The 23,133-nt window shown below is 59.5% G+C and overlaps 1 protein-coding gene across 1 annotated transcript in view; it reads right to left on the bottom strand.

Moving 5' to 3' along the window:
• Positions 1-23,133, bottom strand: part of SHANK3 (SH3 and multiple ankyrin repeat domains 3) — a 50,309-nt gene that overhangs the window by 8,439 nt on the left and 18,737 nt on the right. The window contains exons 13-21 of the mRNA XM_068560042.1: positions 19,307-19,382; positions 19,032-19,114; positions 18,442-18,566; positions 18,213-18,345; positions 17,205-17,285; positions 13,120-13,143; positions 9,370-9,500; positions 8,643-8,727; positions 1,973-4,223 (exon numbers count right to left, since the gene is read on the bottom strand). Coding sequence (XP_068416143.1) covers positions 1,973-4,223; positions 8,643-8,727; positions 9,370-9,500; positions 13,120-13,143; positions 17,205-17,285; positions 18,213-18,345; positions 18,442-18,566; positions 19,032-19,114; positions 19,307-19,382 — 2,989 coding nt within the window. The remainder of the gene's footprint in view (positions 1-1,972; positions 4,224-8,642; positions 8,728-9,369; positions 9,501-13,119; positions 13,144-17,204; positions 17,286-18,212; positions 18,346-18,441; positions 18,567-19,031; positions 19,115-19,306; positions 19,383-23,133) is intronic.

Raw genomic sequence — 23,133 nt, 5'->3', positions numbered from 1 at the left:
CTCGCCGTGACAAAGGGGAAATGCTGAGGACGACCGTGAGGGACGTGGCGGAAGGTCCAGCCCAGAGACCACCTCCTCCTGCCCTGTGACTGCCCAGCTGCACCACGGGAGCCAGCAGAGCTAAGGCAACACCTGGGCTCTCCTGAGCTCGGCCGAGGGGCTCGACAACCAGCAAACCTCAACCAAGTGTCTGTCCTTCTGTGGCATTTGTCCTAAGCCGCCTCCCTAGACCTCAGATCACAAAAAACAGCACTTGCATTTAGCTTTGTTCTTTCGTACGTTTAGCAAATGTTTTATTGAGGCCTGCACTGTGCCAGGCACTGTGCTGCCCGCTGTCAATGGCTTTAATTTTCATCAGGACCAAGGGGCACAGAGGAAAGGAAGGGCTGGTGGAGGGGGGGAGAGACAGAGAGCGAAGATGGGGACTGGTCCAGGCTGCATCAGGGAATCCCCACCCTCCGTTCCTCAGAGGCCTTGGACCTGGGCCGCTCACTCCAACTGGACACTCCTGGCCACACCCCTAACACCCCCTCGAAGGGCACTTTAAACATCACCCTGCTGGGAAGAGGGCTTTCACATTCAACTGGGAGATGGAAGAGGTGAAAAGGGGAGGGCCCCAGCGCAAGCCTGGGATGATGGGAGCTGGAGGGCAGCGCTGCCGAACCACTCGGGGGAGGCAGCACCAGTTTCCCAAGCCCCCACTTATCCTCCGAGTCCTTAGCTGGAAGAAAGTAGACCAGACAAGCCCCTGTGAGTAAGACCTGCATTCCTCACTGCTTTGTGAACTCTGCCTTCCGAGGTTGGCAGCAAAGACTCACTAGGTCAGGAGGTGGCACCCCATGTGCTACCCACAAAGCCGGAAGTGGGGGAGGGCCTATGGGGCACAGAAGGCAAAGGCAGACAAGGGCTGGCCAGGGGACGACCAGCTCTGCCTCAGACCACTCGTGGGCAGGAACCAGCTCTCCCGCCAGCAAGCATGGCGCCCACAGGCCCGAGGAGGTACCCCTTGGGGGCGGAGCCTTGGGAATGAGGTCCTCAAGGAAAGAGCCAAGGGATGAGCCCAGAGGCTCTGGCAGCTTCTGCCCAGCCGGAACAGCACCCCAGCCCCCTGCTTGGCCCCTCCCCCCAAGCCAGTGCCTCCCCCCATTTCCAGGGCACCGTGTGGCCTCTTTAAGTCCCCACCTTGTGTAGGAAGTGGGCGGGGAGAACAGAGGAACGGGTAAGGTATGGAGAAGAGAGGGCAGATGGAGGTGCAGAGAAACGGCATGATTTCCGCCTGAGAATGGCTTCTTGATGCACTTTGAAAATCACGCACAGGGATCTGTGTTTGAGGGACTCTGAGGTGGTGCTGAGAGACAGAAATGTTTCTGGGGCAGAAAGCAGGAAATTGGTGGTGGGTCCTAAGAGGAAAAGGATCCAGTGTACTGAAGGTTTCAAAAGGAAGCAAGGCAGCTACAAAGCGAAGCAAGGAAAGATGGCACCAGCCACGTGAGACAGCCATGTGGCCACAGAGAAGCCAAGTGGCTGGGGTGGGGGTGGGGGAGAGCTGCAACTTGAGAGCGGGCCAGAGAACGACCCTTGATGGTAGGAGAGGCAGCTACGTCAGGTGTGAGAGTGAGAGCACAGGGACCCCAGGGCAGGGAGCCTCCAGGAGGGCTGTGGAGGCGCTCATGGCCAGCCGGGGTCTCGGTGGGTGCCCAGCTCCCACTGCCAGCACCAACAGGGATAGAGAGAACAGAACCCCTGATATTTCAGATCGCTGAAAGAGCCTTCGGCCTCAAACAGATAAAGCAAGGCCAGGTAAAGGACAGAGATGCGGACGGGAGGAGCACAGGGGTGGGTGCCACGGACAGGTGAGGGATGGGACAGGATGGGCCGTGGAGGAGGAACAGAGGGAGCCGTGGAAGGACGAGAGGAAGAATGGGGCGGGCGTGGACAGGGGACAGGACCCTCCCCACACTGCCCTGCTCACCGAGCTGCCGCGATGGGCGATTTCTTGGCAGGGTCCAGCAGGCCGCCCAGGCCGCCAACTGGCTCCTCCCCCAGGGAGCGGGTGTCTTTGTTCAGCTGTTGCAGGCGGGAGCTGAGCTCACTGATCACAGTTGGTTTGTCGTCTTCGGGCCCGGGGAGCCCCCGGCTCTCCACGGGGTCCCCCCACAGCTTGGACCTTCTCTGGAAGAGGTAGCGAGGGCGAGCAGGCCCGGCAGCAGAGGCCAAGCCGGCGGAGGCGGCGTGATGCTGCTGGGCCATGAGCTCGCTGTCCGAGGACTGCTTCAGCAGCGGGTCCCTGAAGGTCACCGGCCCCTTCCCCAGCGGGGACTTGAGCTTGGGCTTGGGAGGCACTGGTGGCTTCTCGAGTAGAAAAGTATGTCCGTCGGCGAAGGAGGTGTGGGTGTCGGTGAGTTCCCCGCTCTCCGAGCTCAGGGTGGACATGCTGGACACGGTGGAGATGGTGCTCGTGGTCTCCAGGTGGGGGTCGCTGGAGCTGCGCGTGTCGGCCTCCTCCACCCCCGAATCCGCTGCGGACTCGGGGGCAGGGGGCGGCTCGCTGCTCGGCTTCCCTGAGGCCGGGCCTGGCAGCGTGGCGGGCGAGGGACCTGGGCCAGGGAGCGGGGTGGCCAGCAGGACCCCATTGGCAAACTCTTCAGGAGGCGGCACGAGTCCGATGCGGGCCAGCTCCTCTCTGGTCTCCTCATCGCTGGAGGACAGCTGGGCCGGCGGCAGGTTCACGGCGAACACCAGCTCTGGCTCCTCCTCTGAGCTGCCCTGGCCCAGCCCGGCGTCTGCTGGGGTACTGCCAGGGGGCTGGGCCCGGGGGCTAGGCAGGGGCTCTGCCACCACGGCCGACTGCGGGGGGGCCGGGGCCAGCTCTGGGGTGCCCGGGCGCTCCTCTTCGGCCCCCAGCCCGCTGGGCTCCTGCCCGTTGCTGGTGGCGTGCACGACGATGAGGCCGGCTGGCCGCTGCAGGGATGTGTCCAGGACGCTGAGGATCATGGACTTCTTGTCCTCCGGCGACTTCCGCTCCTCCCGGGGGGCCTTCTCGGCTTCCCTGCGAGCAGGCACAGGAACCCAGGCTGGGCTCCTCGGGGAGAAGGCTGGGGAGGCCAGGGGCCCTCGCTCGGTGTCACGAGCCTGCACGTCCACAAACAAGGGCCCAGGGCGCTCGGTGTCAGGGCTGTGCACAGGTGTGGGGGACCGGGAGGGCGCCTGGGAGGCCAGAGCCCGCTCCCGGGCAGCCAGGGCAAGGGCCAGGGGTGAGCTGGGGTCCAGGGGTTTGCCGGTGAGCGGGTGGATGAAGGTGGAGCCCGAAGGCCCAAGGCTCGGGCCGCTGACCAATGGCTTCAGAGCGGAGACAGGGGAGGGCAGCAGCAGGTCACGGCCGGTGGTGGCGCCGGGCCCCAGCAGGCGCTCGTCAATGGAGCGGGAGGGCTGCAGGGAGGGCAGGTCTGCGCTGGGAGGGCTGCTCTCCACGGCGCCCACAGACAGGAAGACGGTGGAGCGCCGCCGCTCCTCCAGCCGCCGGTCCTTGCCTGGGGCCGGGCCGCCGAACGCGAGCCCGGGCCCGTCTCCGGGGCCGTAGTCGAGGCCGCTCGGCCGAGGCCCGCGGTGCGTCGGGGAGGGCTCCCGGGCGAAGCTGCCGCCCGCCGGGCCAGGGCTGCCCACGGCCAGGGCCGCCCGCTCCTGCGCGTCCTCCACCTGCAGCTGCTTCACCAGCGGGCTTTTGCGGCGCTGAGGTTTGGACGGCGCGAAGAGGCTGGCGCTGAAGGCGCCCAGGTTGGCGTAAGGGCTGTCGGGGCCGGGTGGCCGCGGCCGACGCTTCGGGCGCTCCGGCGGGGTGGCCGCTGGCGGGGGCCGGGGGACGTCGCCTGCCTCAGGCGCCGAGTCCTGAAGGATGATCATGGAGCGCGCGCGCTTCTGCCGTTCCGGGTAGGGCAGCGGCCCCAGGGCCGCGCCGGCATCATACAGGCCCGGGGCGCCCGCGCCCAGGCGCGCCTCCAGGCCGGGTTTGAAGCTGGAGCGCACGGTGTCGTAGGCGCGGCCCGGCGGAGGCGGCGGCGAGAAGGCGGGGGGCGGCCCGGAGTCGAAGTAGTAGGGTGCGGGCGGGGGCGGAGGTGCGGTCTGCGGCGGGGGCGGGATGCCTCGGCCCTCGCGCACTGAATCCTGCATCGACGTGCTCCTCGGGAAGCGCCCCTCCAGCAAGGACGCCAGCTTCTCATCTTCCCCTGCGGACAGAGGGGCCCCGGTGAGCCTGGCCCAGGAGCCAGGGGCCTTCGAGGAGGCCCCTCCCAACCCAGGCGCCCGCCCTCCCCGTCCGCGCAGGCCGGCCCCGCCCCCCCACCCCAGGGCAGCCAATGTCCCGGACGCCAAGGCGCCTTCGAAATCCGCGGGAGGTGCTGGCCGCCAGCCAGAGGACGGAGTCAGGGTGGGCGTGGGCGCTAGGGTGAGATCAGGGGGAGACACGGGGATCCCAGAGCAGGGGATCTAAGCAAGATCCCCAGTCTGGGCTCGTCTCCGCTGGGTTGGGAGGGCTCCTGCAGAGACTGGGGAGAGGTATCCTGTTCAGATATAGCGGAGAGGAGGGCCCCCCAGCGGAGGCTGTGACAGAAGACCCAAATTCTGCCTACTCAGGTTGGGGACATGGAGAGGGCCCAAAGACAACACCGCAGAAGGGCAGGGGCAGGCCCACCCCCACCCCTACCCCCACCCCCAGTCGTGGGGACAGAACTACAGAGAAGGGCCAGGGGATGGCTGGCACAGGCCTTCGCACACAAGACTGAGCAAGGCCTCATCTCAGAACCACCAGCAGTGGAACAAGCAGGTGTCACTGGGAGGCCCTGGTGGCAACCAGAGGCGGGAAGAAGGGAGATGGTCAGGAGTGAGAGGGAAATCTCCCAAGCAGGCGTGACACGCTGTGGACAAGGGGGCAGCAGGGCTGTGGCCGGGGAGAGAGAGAGCCGATGCCCTGGTGAGGGAGGCTTTGTAAAGAGAAGTCCTGAAAGGCTCTACCCCAGAGACCGACGGGCACTGGACTGGGGGAGGCCGCCAGGAGGTCACTGCCATAGCCCTAGTGGCGGAAATTCAGAAAGGCTGGGCGGAAGGAGGGAGGGAGGGTTGCAGTGGAACGGCAGCCTGAGCACCTGACACGTGTTTTAGTTTCACTCCTTATTGGCTGTGTGACCCCAGGCCAGGCCCTGAGCCCCTCTACGCCCCAGTTCTCTCATGGACAACACAGACTGAAAGTGAACCCTACTTCCTGCCGCACTCAGCTGTCATTAGGATCTGTGCGAGGGCAGGGCTGGAGCGCTCAGAGCCCCCACTGTCCTGCCGCCCAGCTAGGACGGGGCAGGACCTCCCGAGTGTTCCTGTGTACACAATGCGTACACCTGTGCTGCAGGTGTGTTCAGTTAGGCTGCAGGTGTAAGAAGGCCCAATCCAAGGAGAGTGGAGGAGTGGCTCCTCAGTGCTGACACACAGGTCTCTGGAACAATTCCTTGGGAATCTACACCTGGCCTCACTCTGGGCTTGGTCACATTTTTATGAACTCACGACGATGCAGACTGCCTGTTCCCAACCACCTCCTCCTTTGGCCACCACAGTGCTCACCAGGCCTCCCACCCCGCACTGTTTGCGTGTGTCCTGCATAACAGCTCTTCTACCCCCCGGCACAGCAAGGGGCGTGGGGCATGGGGGAGCTTTTGTATAAGATAAGGCTTGAATTCCAGCTCTGCCACTTCTTCTTGTCTGATACCTCTTAACCTCTTGGCACTTCAGTTTCCTCGTCTCTGGAGACCTGCCCCCTCCCACTGAAGTGCAAAGTGAAGCCATTTAAAGCTTATAGCACAGGGCTGAGCCCCCAGCAGCGCCCCCAGGAAGGTGGCTGAGGTCGACGTCATCATCATCACCATCATCATTTTCAGGCCAGCCTTCCACCCCCACTGCTGGACACAGATTCTGTGCCAGGTTCGGCCTGGGTCTCCTCCCTGCTGCATTTCTTGCGCAGCATATAAACGCAGCTCAACACCCACAAGCTTGTGCATGAGATGGAGCTACGTGGGACAAGCTAGTGCACCTGGAACACGCCGGAGGGTCAGCATGCCACGTTCCGACCCAGGGTAAAGACAAGTCACTTTCCTTGTGATGAAAATGGGAATCCGTTCTGATACAGAGCGGGTGGGGCCGCTGCCCAAATAACAGCCGTGAGCATTTCTCCAGCACTTTCTGCGCACCAGCCTCAAGATGCAGGACCTACATCTACTATCACCATGAGCAGTTACTCAGTACTCAGCCTGTGAGTACAGCCCTCTGTGCGAACCTCAGAGTGGCCTTAGGAGGTAGGCACTAGATGGTCCCCATGTTTATGGATCAGGACCCTCAGGTTTCAAGGGTTGAGATGTGTGCCCAGGGCCACAGAGCCAGGACAAGGGGTAAGAGCCCCGGAGTCTGACACCTCAGCCAGCGTTCAAGTGGGTGACAGGCGGCAGGCTAGGGCAAGGGGGATTAAAGATGAGCCACCCATGGACTGAGCACAGGAGGGCCCAGGAGGGTGGGCAGGGAACAGCCGGCAACCTCCACTGAGAGGCTTACAGCCTGAAGGACAGGCACTTAGATGCGGACCTGCGGTGGTCAGTACTGAGACTGGGTGGGGCTGAGGGACGGGCCATCCAGGCAGAGTGAGGGCAGGTGGAGAACAGCCGGTCCTGGCAGATGTAAATCAGAGGGAGGCAGAGACAAAGGTCCCTAGAAGAAGCAGGAGAGGGCTGGGGCTAGGCCTCAGGGCCCCAAGGCAAGGCAGATCCCACAGAGGACCAGCTCTAGGGATGTGAGGTGGTATCTTGTGCAGAAAGCCCCCTGTGGCCAGAGGGACGGAGTAGAGGGTGAAGCCGGGGCAGGAGGTCAAGAGGAGACCAAAGCTGTGGCCTCCAGACGCTGAGGCGCAAGACAACGGGGCCTGGCCAGGCAGGGCTGCGAGGACGGTGAGGAAGCCGACCATCCCTAATTTGTCCGGGGAGGCAGAGAATAAGGAGGAAACCACAGAGGATGCCCAGGGCTTAGGCCAGGGAGGTGAAGGGGGAGTGCCTCTTGGCTCCAAAGTAGCTGCAGTCTCATGTGTCCTCTCCCCCACCCTCCTACCTACAGAAATGACCCATAGCGGCCTCTGAAGGACCACTGCTGTCAGCAATTCACGCCATTCTCTCTCAGAAACCCCCACTCATCCTGCATATCTGAGCCCAAACACACACACACACACCCCCGGCCTTTCCTGACACCCGAGCATGGTTGGTGCTCCCTAGTAAATGTGCTTTTGCCCCCACCAGGTAACTGCTGAGCTGAGCTGTCCGCAGACACGTCACCTCCTCCAACGGAGCCCCCAGACCCTGCCCAGCATCAGCCTGGAGTGTGCATCCATCAGCAGGGGCCCTGGGGTGAATGAGGGACTGGGTTTGCGGAAACTGATTGGCCAGATGAGTGAATAGAAGACAGGTAAGGCAGCTGTGTGACCTTGGGCAAGTCATTTTACCTCTTTGCCTCGGTTTTCTCATCTATAATCTAGAGGTACTGATGGTGTTACCTCAGCAGGGTTACTGCAAGTATTAAATGAACCAGTGTGTGTAAAACACAGAGCGGTGGGGTACACAGGGACAAATGGATGGACGAGTGGAAAGGTGAGTGGGTGAACAGATGGACAGAAAACGAGACACGTGTGTAGGTGGACGGATGGACAGGTGGGCAGGTAAGGGGGCCTCGATGCCTAGCGGGAGGGGCAGTGGGCGGGGCTTATTAGATGACCCAGTCTGGGGTCAACAAGAGAGGAGATGGCCAAGGGCGAGACGTGATGAGGCCCCAAGGGGACGGGTGCAGAAGGCAAAGAGGCTAAGGACATAGCCTTGAGAAGGACCCACATCTTGCAGGGGAGCGATGGGGACTGAACAGGTCCAGCCTGAGAACTGAGGGGAAAGCCAGTAAGTGTTGTCCTAGAAGCCCTGGGTAGGAAAGTTACATGGAGGAGGGGGCAGCAAAATCAAACGGGTCCACTGGGAGGAATGCCCTGGAAACCACTGGTGACCCTGGTGAGAACAATTTCAGTTTCAGGTATGGACAATTCCCTAACAGGCCGAGAGGCAGGCAGGGAATGGGAGACAGCAAGTATGGGTGACTTCTGGAGAAAACTGGCTGTGAAGGAGAGGAGAGATATAGAGCAATAACTGGGGTGCCGGGGGGAGGGGAGAGGGCAGATTCAAGGGGAGGGTAGCTTAGCATCAGAAACATGACAGGTACTCGGGCTGCAGGGGGCACAGCCAGGTAGGATATGGAAGACCCAGGGACAGGGATGCTGGTGTCTGTGGGAAGTACAGACGGGGGTGCCCGCTGGCAGGGGGTGGCAGATGGCGAGAAGCCTCAAGGGTATCTTTCAGCAAAGTATCTCTGGGTTGGGGGAAGGACTGACACCCCCCCCACCACCACCACCACCATATACGTCCACAAAAAATGAGATTCCTGGGTTGGGGCCAGGAAGAGGCAGGACTGAGAGAAACCGGAAACCTCAGTCAAAGGGTGGGGAGAGACAGGGTCCTCCAGCCCCGCACGCACTCCAGCCCCCGCCCCAGTCCTCCAGCCCCATGCAGCTCCCAGCCCAGCCATACCTACAGACTTGGTCCGTGGAATCCCCTTCCGCAGGGAGCCTGGCAGCTTCTCTGGGCCTGGGAGGCCCTGGCGCTCAAACAGTGACTGTGAGAGTTGGAGGGGGCGGGGGTATATGGAGGTTCCAGAGCACTGGGGTCCCCAGTTGCCCATCCAGCCCCACCCATCCTCCTCCTAAGCCTGAGATCAGACACCCCATGTGCTAATTCCAACAGTGCTAATTCCCATGGTGTTTGACCCAGAAGCCAGGCCCAGGCCCTGCCTCCAAGGAGCAGGGGCATGGCTGTGGGCCCACAGGCATAGGCGGCACTGGGCAGGGGTGATGCAGACGGGCCAGAGCAGTCAGGGGTCCTGGGTATGGCCGGGGTGAGGCTGGGGGAGCAGCCCAGAAGGTGCCAAGTGAGAGGAGTGGGCGGGGGGACAGCAACACCATGTTGTGGCCTCAGCGTGGCTGGGGTCCTTGCTCTAGGTGGCATAGAACCTGCCTAAGGCGGGAGGCGCCAGAAGAGTGAGAGCTCAGCACGAGCCGGACTGTGGCTGTTCTGAGGGCTGATGGCCCCAGGTGTCTTCGGGAGACGCTGTGGGGTCCTTCACCCCCACCCCTGGAGAGTGGAGTCCAAATGATGGACCCTCACCCTCCAAAACGCACAAACAGCCAGTAGGGGACGTGGCACTCTGACCCCGCGCCCCACCCATCCCCCAGTGCCCCCAGCTGCCAGGCTGGCTTACGCTGATCTCAGCAGGGGTGATCCTGCGACTGGTGGGCCGCTGCTTGACGGTGGCAGCTCTCGAGTCAGCATCCGCGATGTCTGGCCTCAGCGCCGGCTCCGTGGCGGCTGCCAGGATCTCGTCCAGCTTCTCTGCACAGCCAAGGAGGTGCCGTCTCAGCCACAGGGACCTGGAACCCGCTACAGCCCCCTGCAGCCCCACTCACGCATCCCGGCTGGCCCTCCCGGTGCTGCTGACAGAGGCCACTGGGGCCCCGCCCACCTCGGCCCCTCACTCCCCAAGACACGCGATCCAGAACCAAGACAGGAAGCCCCGTAACTCGTATCCCATCCAAGCCCCTCACACACCAGAACCCAGACCCCGCTCCAGCCTGGCCCCTCCGTCCTCAGGGAGGCTCCACGAACCCCACTCCAGGAAAAGCCTGGCTGACCATTAGGGAGAGAACCAGGCAGGGGGCGGGACTGTTTACAGCCCAGAGACCTCCTGAATTTCCCCATTTCCCTTTGCCCTTCCACTCTTCTCCTTAGCACATGGCATTACTCGCCTGTCTGTACCGCCACTGCACCAAAAGATAAGCTGTAGCCCCAGAACAGAGCCTGATGTACAGTAGCTGCCCACAAAGAATGTGTATAAACCAAGAACCATGGGGGGGAGGGGGGCGGGGCTCACTGCCAGAGGCTAGAGACCTAAGAAATAGCTGTATGCAGATCAGGAGGCCACAGAACCTACAACCCCCGAAAAGCAGCCCCACCAAGGGTAGGGGGTGCAGAGAAGAGGATATTGGGAGGGGCAGTGCTGAGGGGGCTTCCACCAGCCCCTTAGAAAGCAGCCCCAGAAGCCAGGAGGGGGAAGGACAAGCCCAGGGCTGAGGCCTGAACCAGGTGCCCTCGGGCGGCGCTCTTTTCAAATCTGTTATAAAAGAAAAGCTTTGTTTGCTTGTTTTTCTTAAAGCTATTTAATGTTTTTGAAAGTGGTGTTTTTGATTACCAAGTGACTTGGAAATTTTGTTAAACACTTGTGTCTGAAAACTATCAGCTGTGGACGGATGACTGGGGAGGGCCCACTTAGGGCCAGCACACGGGACACAGCAGGGGCTGGGGGCAGCTCCCATGTCCACCTGGCTGCCACACTGCCCCTCTCATCCAGGAGCCCCACCGCAGCCCACCCATCACTCAGCCTCCAAATCCCTGAGCCCTTCCAGACTCTTAGGAGCTGTGCCAACCACAGAGGACCACGCATCTGGTTACACTTAGTCCTTTCATGCCCCAAGTGCCCCCCTTGGAGAACTGTGGTCAGCCCTGACACCTCCTCCCAGCACTGCTCAGCAACTGCTGTGGGGAAGGACATAAACTCCTCCGAGATGTACAGTACCCGACCCAGCCCAGACCCATCCTGTATACTGACTGTGCTGACCTAATCTCTTTGCGACTTGATTTCCTGATCTGATAACAGGCATTAAAAAAGGTACCTGCTTCAGTGTCTGTTGTGAGAATTAGCACATACGGCAGAAGTGCTACAGCTGTGCCTGGCTCAACGCAAGCACTGAGGACACACTTGCTACAATTCTTCACGTCTGTGCGCCTCATCTCCCCGAACAGCACATGGGCTGTCAGGAGGAGAGGGCAAATACCCTTGCCAGCATGCCCTGCGCATCCAGCCTGGTCCCCAAACACAAGAGAGTTCAACAAATGCTACGAGTCACCAGCAAAACACGCTCCATCTACAGACCAGCTCGCGTGGCCTGTGCACAGCGCCCAGCGCCGCCAGGTGCAGACAGGGGCGGGCTGTTAGAGGGGCCTCCCTGTTTGCTTCTGTAATGAGGTGAGTAATTTCCCTGTGGAAGCTGAAATCACCATGATCACCATTTGCTAAGTCCGTGGGGATTTCCAGAGTTGGAAGAGGTTTATGTGGCCCCTCTCATGCTGCAACCACCACAGGCAGAAGGGATCGCTATTGCCCCCATTTTACCCAAGAAGAATCTGAAGCTCTGAGAGAGATAAGTTGCCCCAGATCATAGATCCGATAAGTAAGAGATCAGAATTAACAACCAGATTATCCGGAAACCACAGACATAAAGACATGAGCAGAGAGAAGATATTTCCGTGGGACACACGGGGCGCACGCTCACCCGAGCTGTGGATTTAGAGGCTGCGTCTCTAGGTCCAGAAGCACTCAATCTCAGAGACCCAAAGCAGTGTGCACGTGAAGTTATTAGCAAAGCGAATATTGTTGGCCATGGGGCGATGGTGCTGAGGCCAGACGAGACTTATTTTCAAAAGGAAAAGAATCAAGAATTCTGCAAACTACAAGCTGGTGAGGTTGACACCAATCCCCAACAAAATGAGAAAAATATATTCTTAAATAAATGACTTTAGATACTTAACAAAAGAAATGAAGCCCATTAGGAACCAGGTCTGGGGCACTACACTGGCTGTCAGGAGTCGCTATGTGGCAGGGACGCAGCTGGGGATGCAGCTGTTTGAACCAGGACCCAAGCAGGGATGAGGGGCCTGCGGGGGCGACGAATCGCCGTCACTTCCCCTACAACTGGAAGAAGCACACAGGCCACAGCAGAGCACCCTGGGAGCCCCGCTAATGAGCTGAGGAAAGAACCAAAATATTCCAGAAATAGCTTGTGTGTCTGCCTCAAAGGTGTGAAGAAAAGTGTCCCCAGAGGAGACCTAGTCATCTGTTTTATACCTGAAAAGACCCTGAAAAGGGAAAGCATTTCACCTGCGACCGGGGCAAGGGCAACGGGAGAATTCAGAGGGTGAGATTGCAGGTCACACAGGGAACCTGGGCTCAGACAGACGGGCAAGTGTGTCCCTGGCACAGGGAAGGCCCAGTGGATCCCGGAGTGAGGGGTGGGCGGGCACCAGGCACAAAGACAAACGAGTGAACACACACGCCTGGGGCCACAAAGCCATCTCAGGCCCCTGTGTGGCACGGACTCCTGTGCAGCAGAGGCTCCAGTCTCCATGTGAGGTGGAGCCGGCTGGCAAAGGCCAGGCCCTAGACCCCACCAGACACTGGACCTCAGCGCCCAGGCCCAGACTCTGTCCCCGCCTGGCTGCTGTGCCTCATGTAGCGAGGCTGGACATCCAGGACATACAGGAAGGAGCGTCAAAGGATACAGGGTGGGAGGTCTGACGGGAGGGGCAGGGGTGGTCAAGTCAACAACCTGGGCGACAAAGCTCTGGGGCCCAGATTCCTGCTCCTAAAGGGCGTCAGCCTTGGGCTTGACCCCATAACAGATCAGCACAGAAACGGGACCCACACACCAGGCACAGGAGCCCCAGAAAACAAGCAGAGAGAAGCAACACGGGCTGGGGCTGAGCACCTGACACCCCCGCCCCCCTCAACCCGGTCAGTCACCTTGTTCCCCAGGCGAGCTCCACAGCTGGGCCTCCTGAACCCTTCCCCCCCTCTGCTCCAGGCTGTGGCACGAGCTGCGGCCTCCACTGGGACGCTTTTCCAGCTCTGCCTCGGCAGCCCCCGTGGCCCTCACACCGCTGCCCCCAGCTCACTCGAGCCCCCAAGGATTGTGGCCACACTCACCATCCCAGGCCCATCTGACCCCTCCCAGGTCCTTCCACTGTGCCCCCAGCAGCCCCCCACGGAGAAGGCCAACAGGAGGGTGCAACCCAGGCACCCAGACCCCCTGACTCGAACTGGAGCCCCCTCACACACAAGCACATCCGCAGCCAAGGGTCAGGCAAAGCTGGGCCCGGAGCACAGCAGATGACTCACCCCCTTTCCTTCTCCGAATGGAGGCTTGGAATCAAGAAACAGAGTAAACGGGGTGAGAGGCAGGCTTTGTCCCTCGGCACCCGGGCCCCACTCCCCACTCCCAACCCCTCCTAGCCCATCCTTACCCTCCCAACAGCCAGGACCTCCCAGACCCCCACCACCCCTGGCCTATACCCTCGTCAGATCGTGAGTGGCAAATCGACCCAAATGCCAAGTCAGTACCTGAAATTCAAGGTGGGAACAACCACAGCAGGGACAATGCTTGTGTGCATGCATGCTCACACACACACACACACACACACACTGACGCGTGCTTGTGTACATCCACACACACACAGACATGCACACACTTGTGTGGACGCAAAACTAAGTCACACTTGGTTCAATCAAATGTTTGTTCAGAAAAAAGGCAAAACCCCATAAAAACCCATTTCAGAGACCACCAATGGTGCAGTGGCCACCCACAAGCATTCCTGCAGTGTGTTTCCAACAACAGGCAAGTCAGCATGCTTTCCAGACCAAGGCCAGTCAGGGACCACACGCTGGCATGGCACCTGCCCTGACATTCTCATCCCGAAAGAAAAAGGAACCCAGAAGTTCCAGATTTCTTAGGGGAAAGAGGATGAACAGGAGGGGCTTGGACCCATCAGGGCCCCCTCTGGCCTGGGTCTCCACCAACCTCTGCAGCCCCAGCACGTCCTTGGTTGGAGCTATGCAATGAGCACCTGCTGAGTGTGAGGGGCCCCAGGGCTGAAGGGCACTAGAGGGGTCCCGCCCTCCCTCCTTCTCCCTCTCTCCCCCTTCTCAGGAGGAGAGTCCCCACCCAACCCCTCCTCTTAATGCCGTTTCTGCCAGCCACCTCAGCCCTTCCTTTTCTGGGACACCAATGGCCCCCCCAGGATATACCTTCCCTTCCTCTTCCTCCTGCAGGCCCTCCAAGCCACAAGGAGCCACCTTTCGTGAGCCCCCATCCTTGCCACCTGCTTTTTCTGTCGCCTCACGCTTTTCTTTCTTCCCAGGTGTTCAGGTCATCTTCTCAATAGACTACAGACACTAAAGGGCCCTATCAGCCCTCGATATTGTGACATAAAACTGACATGTTTATGCTGGCAACGAACCCACGGGTCTTATTTCTATCCCGTAAAAGCCCAAACACTGGATCATGGGATGATCGCTTAGGTACCTGGGAAAACCCTGATGCTGGCCTGGCTTCCTCAAACCAGGTGCGTCTACAGAAGGTCGGCAGGTGGCCTGGCTTCCCAGGACAGCTGTCGTCCAGGGGCAGGAGTGGGTTTCCTGTGCTCCCAGCTGCCCAGGCCCTTCTCTGAACAGAGCCACGGGAAGGGCCTGGGTCCAGTTCAACAAAAGCTGTGACCCCCTCACTCAGCAGTGTGGATGGGGGCTCTGTGGTAGGCTGTCCCTTCGCCCTCCCCCAGACCCTGCTCAGGAAAAGCTGGTGAAAAGGATGCTGACCTCGGGCCACAAGAGTGAGCCCCCTCCCTCTGGAAGACAGGGGTCTGTGGAGCAACCCTGTCACAAGGCAACAGAGGGGACGCCCAGGCCAGAGAGGAAGGAGGCTCTTCTTCCAGCCACTGGTCTCCGCACACAGAAGCAGCCCAGAGAGCAAAAGGCAAATCTGTTTCTACAGGGCAGAGTCCCTGGGTCCCTGGATGACAGACCGCAGGCTGCCCAAGCACCTCTTTCTGAACATGCAGCTGGACATGGCCACGTGACGGCCTCTGGCAAGAGACTCCCAGGAACCATCCACCAGAGCCTGGTGTGGGGGTCTAGCCAGACCCAGCTGCCTACTGGTATTGGTTTATTGACCAGTTTGGATCTTCAGTCAGTGCAATGGGTCAGCTCCCCATGACTAGCCTTGCACCCTTGTGACCCCGGGGCCCGGAGTCTGCCAGCTTCTCTGCCTTACTCTTGAATGAGCGAGGTTACTAGGCATAGAATTACAGGTGGAAAGGCATTTTGACCCAAGACTTTGAAGTTACCGTTCCGTTGTCTTCTAGCATCTGCTGATCAGACCCCCGCTGTCAGTCTGACCCCTGTTCCTTTCTAAGTCATCATTCTCTGGCAGTTAAGATTTTTCTTTTTGTGTATGGTGTTGTGAAATTTTACTATGACAGGTCTAGAGGTAGCTTTGTTTTTACTTCATTGCTTCAGACTTACACTCCTGCAAACTGGAGTCTCATGTCCTTGTTCAATTTTAGAAAATTTTTAGCCATTTACTCTTCAAATATTGCCTCTTCCCCAATCTTTTTACTCTTTCCCTCTGGGACTCTAATTAGGCTGGGATTTTTCTCATTTGTCCTCCATATTTCTTATCTACTCTTTGATATTTTGCATCTCCTTATCTTTCTGTGCTGAATTTTGGGTAATTTCCTCAGATTTATCTTTTAATTCATAGTTTCTTCCTTCAGGTGGGTCTACCATACTGTTTCCCAGGCACGGGTTTTTAAAATCTCAGGGGCTATATTTTTGTTTCAATAACATTTCTTTAGGAATCCTTTTTAAATCTGCTTATCCTTTTTTTCCCCCCCCACTGTGTTGTTCTTTCATTATGAGTTCTGTTAGTTCTCTCAAACTTTGTATTTAAACACCTTGTTTTGTCTCTTTCATAGTATTCTATGGTTTCCAGTTCTTCTGATGCTTACTGCAAGTCTCGGGCTTGCCTCTAGCTCTCCCCCATCTCTTGGCTCTGGGGGGGGTATCAGAGCCCCAGTGCCCTGCCCGTAGGATCTGTATCGGTCCCAAGCCCTCATGGACTATGGGAGCATCTGCTGCCTCTCACTCCCTTGGCTCTGACTTCTCTCTTCATTTTTGAGAACTGGGAAATTCCTCTTCTTTTGTTTTGAGATGGCTATGTATTTTTAGAGTTTTACTTTATTCAGAATATTTATGGGGAAGAAGGTCCTGACCACATCAGCCTAATCTATCTTGGTGGCTGTCCTCCACACCAAACTAAACTGCAGTCAAGAGTACCTGCTTGGAAGGGAAGGGCTCAGCAAAGGACTAGGGTCAGGGATCAGTCCATGCGGGAGGTCAGAAATAATTTTAGGGGACAGGTAAGGGTTCCTTCTATGGCTGGGGCAGAACCAAGCCGGAAGCCAGGGTTGGGGCTCAGTCTAGAACCAGGATCAAGGCCCTTCCTGTGCCCACGACTGGGTTAGAGCTCAGCACAGGACCAGAGTCAGGGGTCTTTCTATGGCTGGAACGAGAACAAAGTCTGGGACTCGAATTGGGTTCAGGTTATAGAAGGATAGACCACGTTAACAGTCATGTGTATTGGGACATGCCATGATAAAGATGTTCATGGTCATGTAAGTCAGGGCATAACCATTATTAACTGTCACGTATGTCAGGACATGGTCATGTATATCCGAACATGCCAGTGATGAGGCTATTAACGGTCACGTATATTGAGACACACCCACGATGAGGCTGCTGGTGGTCACCCTGGGATCGTGCCCCCCACATAACCCATCAAAGCCCCGACACACTCCTGTTTGCCTCCTGCAACTTACGAGGACCTGTCCCATCATCGTACCAGCAATGTTCACAACGGCCCCGTGAGGTCGGCAGCTCACTCTACTGACCCCTGCGTAACCGACGTGTGAACGGGTGCTGAGAGGGTAAAGGAAATGCAAAGACCACACAGCTAGTGCCTGGCAGAGCCAGGAGCAAAGGTCAGGTCCCCTTTTCTCACTTGGATGAAATGAAGCCGTAAAGTCATACTGGAGGTGTGGAGGGCCAGGGGCAGCAATGTGCACACGCATGCAAACACACTGGTGAGCCAGGGCCTGATTCCCCACCGCCAGACGTGGTGGTCCCACTGTCCATCTCTAGCCCTGCCACCCTGCCCCTCAGCCCTCAATCCATCCACACGTCAGCTCCCTTTTCAGCCCACAGACACCCAATTCCCCCACCACTTCAGCACCCACCCATTTACCTCTAACCTGTCCATACGTCCATCTCTCCATCCTCCCTCCCCTCTGTCTCTGCCTGGCTTTGGCCCAGCTCCCCTGACCTGGCCCCCCACCCTGGGCTATCTGCCCACCGCCTGCCCTGCCACTCACCAAGCTCCTCAAGCTCCGCCGTCATGGACTTGGAGCGCAGGGTCAGCGTGGTGCTGGGGGCCCTCTTAGGGGGCGGCGGGGCTGCAAAGAAGAGGGAGGCCTTGGACCTCCTGTCCAGCAGCAGGCAGCGCGGCGTGGCCAGGTGCAGGTGCCACCTGCGCTCCACCGCCTGGATCTCCTCGTACTCCCGGGAGGACGAGTCACACTGCGCCAGGATCTTGTTCAGGCTGCGGCTGGACGCAAACTTCTTCATGGCGCTGGCAGCTCGGGGGTGCTGAAGGCCGGGCTGGGCCAGGGCAGCCAGGGCCTCAGGCGGTGCTCGAGGGCCCCAGGGGGGTCACCGTGCTGGCCAGCCTCAGCCCGAGGGCCCACGTGGAAGGCTTCGAGGGCAGAGTCATGGGGTGGGGGCTGGGAGGGGTCTCCCGGCAGGCCGGGCTCCTGCTGCTCCAGGGCCACCCCCCCCCCCAGGCCTGGAGGCCACTGCCCCTCGGGGGACCAGGGTGTGGTCAGCCAAGCCAGGGCCTGGGCTGGGCTAGACCCGGCCAGCAAAGCCTCCTGGGCCCAGGCTGTGCCGCGACGTTGGCGCGGGGAGAAGACGCTTTTCCTCTTCCCTCAGGTGCCGCCTCCCCCTTCCCTCCGACAATAAGCGGCAGCGGCAGCGTCAACCTCACAGTTGCTATGGCAACCCCGGCCTCCAGGCAGCTGCTGGCAGCGTCGGGAAGGAGGGCTCTTCCATGCCAGGGGCTGGGGGGCGCCGGGAAGGAGGGGGCAGGGATCTTAGGAGGGCAACCTGGGGTCAGAGGCCGGGAGAGGGTTGGCTGTCTAACATCAGGGATTGGCACCCAGGCGGCGCACGTGGGCGTTCGCCTAGGTTCAGGCCTCTGACGTCACCAGTCAGCAGTCTGGGGCCGGGGGTGATGAGAGGAGCATGGGCCTGGGGTCAAACGTCTAAGGTCAGGGGACAGAGCAGGGAGCCTGGGCACCGAGGTCCGAAGCCCGAGCCCTCACCTCTGCGCCGAGCCCCATCTTCTTCAGGCTTCCTTGTCACTGACACCACCTTCATGACGAGGCGGTTCCCGCCCTGGCGGATCAGAGCCACCACCTGCTTGTGCCCGACCTTCACCACGTTCACTCCATTCACCTGGGACAGTGAGGGCCCGGGGGCCGTCCAGGTGAGTCCTCCTCGGGCTCGGAGGCCAGCACCCCACGGGGCCGCACAGGGAAGGACGAGCCTCACCTCGATTAGGAAGTCCCCCGTGCGCAGCCCGGCCCTCCAGGCCACGCCCTCCACGTCCACCGACTCGAGATACTGAAGCGCCGGGAAGGCCGGCGTGGGCGTGAACTCCTCGATGGGGGTCTCTGCTGTGGGACGGGGAGAGGGCAATGAGGACGGCGTCCTGCCAGCAGGGGGCCAGGTGGAGGTGCCTGCCACACAGCAACCTCCCACGAACGACCTGGGCCGGGGGGCAGCAGGCGGGGGCTGCCCAGCGCGAGAGGAGCCAGCCCGGGAATCCAGGACACGCCCCTCTGAGAGACGCCCCCCCCCGCCCCCGCCCCCGCCATTCACCCCACCAGAAAGGCCCCCGCTCCATCAGACACGCACAGCCGAGATCCTGGGAACCAATGAGGGAAAGGACCCGCTGCCTCCTACCAACATCCCAAACCAAGAACACAGAGTCACAGCAGGGTGAGAGGAAGGGGGTGGGGGAGAAGAAAGGGGGGCAGGGGCGCGGCAGGAGGAGAGCAGAGGAGAGGAGCAGAGGCAGGACACAGAAGACACCCCGAGTGGTGCGCAGCCCTTGCCAGCCGGCTACCCGCCTCCGTTACCTTTGGCCCCCCGGAGCACAAAGCCAAAGCCTTCGTGGTCCCGTTTCTGCAGGACAGCCACCTTGTCGTCAATGACATAGTCGCTGACGGGGGAAACAGAAAGGTGAGGAGAACCCTGCCGGGAAAGCATGTGCCCCAGACAGGATCCCGCGGGCACGGGCACAGTCCTCCCTGGGAGCTGTCCTTGGACTCACCCGGGAGGCCTCCCTCCACATCTGACGTTCCATCGCACTTGTGCCCACCCTCGCCCGCCTGCCCACCTGCCCCACCTGTACCTGTGTGCAGAGAGGCTGTCATAGGAGCCCACCGTGTAGTGGCGGAAAAGTCGCTTCGTCCGGTCCTCCCGGGTTTCTGAGGGGAGGTTCAGGAGCTGACGGAGGGTCTCATCCTCCAAGTGGCGTGAACCACCCCCTCAAGCACACCGGTTACCAGCCTCTGCACGCGCACGCACACACGCACACACCCCTGGCCTGGTAGTGCCCACGTGGAAGTGGGGGGTCCAAATGCTGGGGTCCTGGGCCCAGCGGTCCTAGGTAAGAAGGCTGAGGGGACCATGCAGGAAATCTTGCCTCTAGGGGTCAGGGTCCATACAGGGGCAGGAGCTGTGGCTCATCTTTCTCCTGAGCGGCTGCACACAGCAGACCGGACAGGGCCAGGGCAACCACAGAGAGAGTCAGCAAGCCCCAAAACTAAGGGCAGAGAAGGTGTGCGCACACGCACGTGTGGCCTGGAGTCATGTGTAAGTGCTGTGTTCATACAGGCGTGTCTCTGTGTGTGACCTGCAGTCGTGTGCAGGTGCTGTGCTCATACGTGTGCATGTCTGTGTGTGCGTGACCCACAGTCATGTGCAAGTGTCACGATACATACCCCTGTGAACTGGCATTGAGGTGGCCTTGTGTCAACGTATCCCTCACCACAGGGATGCTCATCCTCACGGGGTCCTTTGCTCCAGACCCTACCTCTGCGTGGGCAGGGAGGGGTCCACGTATGGGGGGCTAGGTCCCCCTATCCTGCTGTCACTGCATCCCACAGAGCTTTATCCCCATCTGTACTCTGGGTCTCACAGTCCCTCACAGCCACTGCGGAGCCGCCCCACGCTCGGCCTCGCTGAAGTCCTGCAAGCCTGCAGGCTCCAGTCCACACCTCCAGACACTACCCTCCCTGCTCCAGGCTTACTTCTCCAGCTGCCTGTACGCTGGATCCTCTGGTACCCCTGCACCCACTCCTGGCCCCCAGCCCCCAGCACCTCTGTCTCCAGCTCCACACCTCCAGGCACTACCCTCCCTGCTCCAGGCTTACTTCTCCAGCTGCCTGTACACTGGATCCTCTGGTACCCCTGCACCCACTCCTGGCCCCCAGCCCCCAGCACCTCTGTCTCCAGCTCCACCACCACCTCAAATTCCACCCCGCAGCTCCTCCCCCCTCTCTACCAGCTCAGCGTTCCTCAAGATTAATTTATTCATTCAACAAGTGCGTACTGAGCTCCTACTACGTACCAGGCTCCAAGAATGGAGCAGAGAACAGAACGAAGCCCCCCCCTACCCTGCGGAGTTTACAGGCTAAACTGTACAGCTGGAAAGAGAGAGGAGACGAGAAACAGGTACACACAGAACGTGTGGAATGCTGGTAAGCGGTAAGAAAAAAGGAAGCCGTTCGGGGCGCTGCAATTCTAGGTGGTCACGTGCAGGCCTCCCCAGGAAGGGAGAGGTGAACAAAGGCACGAGGACGTAAGGGAGCAGCCCTCCATGTGGGTAAAGGGCTTTCTGGGAGTGGGGGCACTCAGGGCAAAGTCACGTGGCAGGTATCACCTCAGCGTGTTCAAGGCACAGTGAGCAGCCTGGGCAGCTGGGGCAGAGGCAGCAGCAGAGCGGTAGGAAAGGAGGTCCGAGAGGGCACCTAGGACTCTGACGACTGTCTCCTCCACTAACTGTAAGCTCCTGTGGGTAAGCACCACGTCGCACTTATTTCTGTGATCCTACCACCAAGCACAGCACCTGGCACATAACAGGCGTTCCAAATGCCAACTAGAAGGACAGACAGGTGGACAACTGGCTGGGTGGGTGGGTGGGTGGATGGATGGAGGGATGGATGGAACAAGAGACAGACAGAAGGATGGACCAAAAGGTAAATGTATGTATAAGTGGATTCAGGGAAAGAGAGCAGGGTAGGGGCGGGGGGGAGATGGATGGAAGGAGGGGATGGGTGGACTGGGTCTGCTAGGTGGGTTGATGGATGAGTAGATGGATGACAGGATGGGTGGGTGAGTGAAAGCATAGATGGATGGAAGAGTAGACAGAGGGGACTTCCCTGGTGGCACATTGGTTAAGAATCCGTGTGCCAATGCAGGGGACACAGGTTCGATCCCTGGTCTGGGAAGATCCCACATGCCGCGGAGCAACTAAGCCCATGCGCCACAACTACTGAGCCTGAGCTCTAGAGCCCGCGAGCCACAACTACTGAAGCCCGCACGCCTAGAGCCTGTGCTCCGCAACAAGAGAAGACACCGCGATGAGAAGCCCGCGCACCGCAACGAAGAGTAGCCCCAGCTCGCCGCAACTAGAGAAAGCCCGTGCGCCGCAACAAAGACCCAGCACAGCCAAAACTAAATTAATTAATTTTTTTTTTTTTTTAAAAAGAGTAGACGGAGGGACTTCCCTGGTGGCGCAGTGGTTAAGAATCTGCCTGCCAACGCAGGGGACACAGGTTCAATTCCTGGCCCGGGAAGATCCCACACGCTGCAGAGCACCTAAGCCCGTGCGCCACAACTACTGAGCCTGCGCTCTAGAGCCCATGAGCCACAACTACTGAGCCCACGAGCCACACTACTGAAGCCTGCGTGCCCTAGAGCCCATGCACCGCAACTACTGAGCTTGCATGCTGCAACTACTGAAGCCTGAATGCCTAGAGCCCACGCTCCGCAACAAGAGAAGCCACCGCAACGAGAAGCCCGCGCACCTCAACAAAGAGTAGCCCCTGCTCGCCGCGACTAGAGAGAGCCCACGTGCAGCAATGAAGACCCAACGCAGCCAAAAAAAAAAAAAGAGTAGATGGAGCAGTGGCTGGATGGATGGAAAGAAGAGCTCCTGTTAACATCAGAAGACACAGATATCAGGAAAAGTATTGATCTGGATTTCAGAACCCTGCCACTAACTTGTGTGACTCTCAGTATGTTCGACAGTCCCTTTTGGCCCTCTCCTTATAAAGCAGGAAAATTCACCTTGGAGGCCCCCTAGGTTCTGATGGCCTATAGTTTTATCTCACTGGCACCGTCCCCAGTGCTCACACCCTCTCCTCCCTCTGCAGCACACCTGCACCCACCACCCTGCCGTCCCCAAAGCCAGAGCAGGCCAGGCCTCAGCACTGCTCAGATAGGGCCCAGACCTCTCCTCACCTCCACCACACCCTTCTCCACGCTGACCCAACTTCGGAAATGTTCACAGTGCCTGCCTGCAGAAGGACCCCTCCCCAAAAAAAGACCCTCTGCAGATCACTGGCCTCCTATTTTTATATTTATCGACCAAACACAAATTATTACATAACGCAAATTCATTTTCCAGTTTTATAATCAGACACGTAAAAGCCAGCTCAAATGAAAACACACCGCATGCCCCCCACCCCACCCCCAGTACTGGAAAGAAAGGGGGAGGAGGGAGGATGCCAGCCAGAGCCATAGCTTTGGTGTTCTACACCAGCCTCCTGGATACCCAGGGCCGCCTCCCCACTCCCTCCCCTCACAGCTCAACTCTCCCTGCTTGCAACTGCTCCTTTCACCCAGATCGGTGCCGTGGGAGCCTTGCTCTCTGCTGACCCTGGGCATCGGCCTGGCCCACACGCGTTGGCAGTATCCCCTCCTTGGCCTCTAAGTCCCTCTCTGTCCCTGCTCCAGTCTCAGAAACAGATCTTTCTTTGGATCTGGGCCTGTTGGAAGCAGGTTCCTGTTCCTGGGCTGCCCTCTCACCTCTGGCAGAACTCAGCCCCTGAGTCCCAAACCAGAGGCTCTGCCCAGAGCAGCTGGCGGCCGGGCCTGCAGGTGAGGACAGAGGTTATTCCCACCCCCTCCCAGCAGGCAGCCCCCGCAGGCCTGTCTCCCTGCCCATCCATG

The sequence above is a fragment of the Eschrichtius robustus genome, chromosome 13 (genome assembly GCF_028021215.1).
Source record: "Eschrichtius robustus isolate mEscRob2 chromosome 13, mEscRob2.pri, whole genome shotgun sequence".
In the NCBI taxonomy this organism is placed as follows: Eukaryota; Metazoa; Chordata; class Mammalia; order Artiodactyla; family Eschrichtiidae; genus Eschrichtius; species Eschrichtius robustus.
The sequence above is the reverse complement of the archived record's forward strand: the minus strand, read 5'-3'. Positions and strand labels throughout refer to the sequence as shown.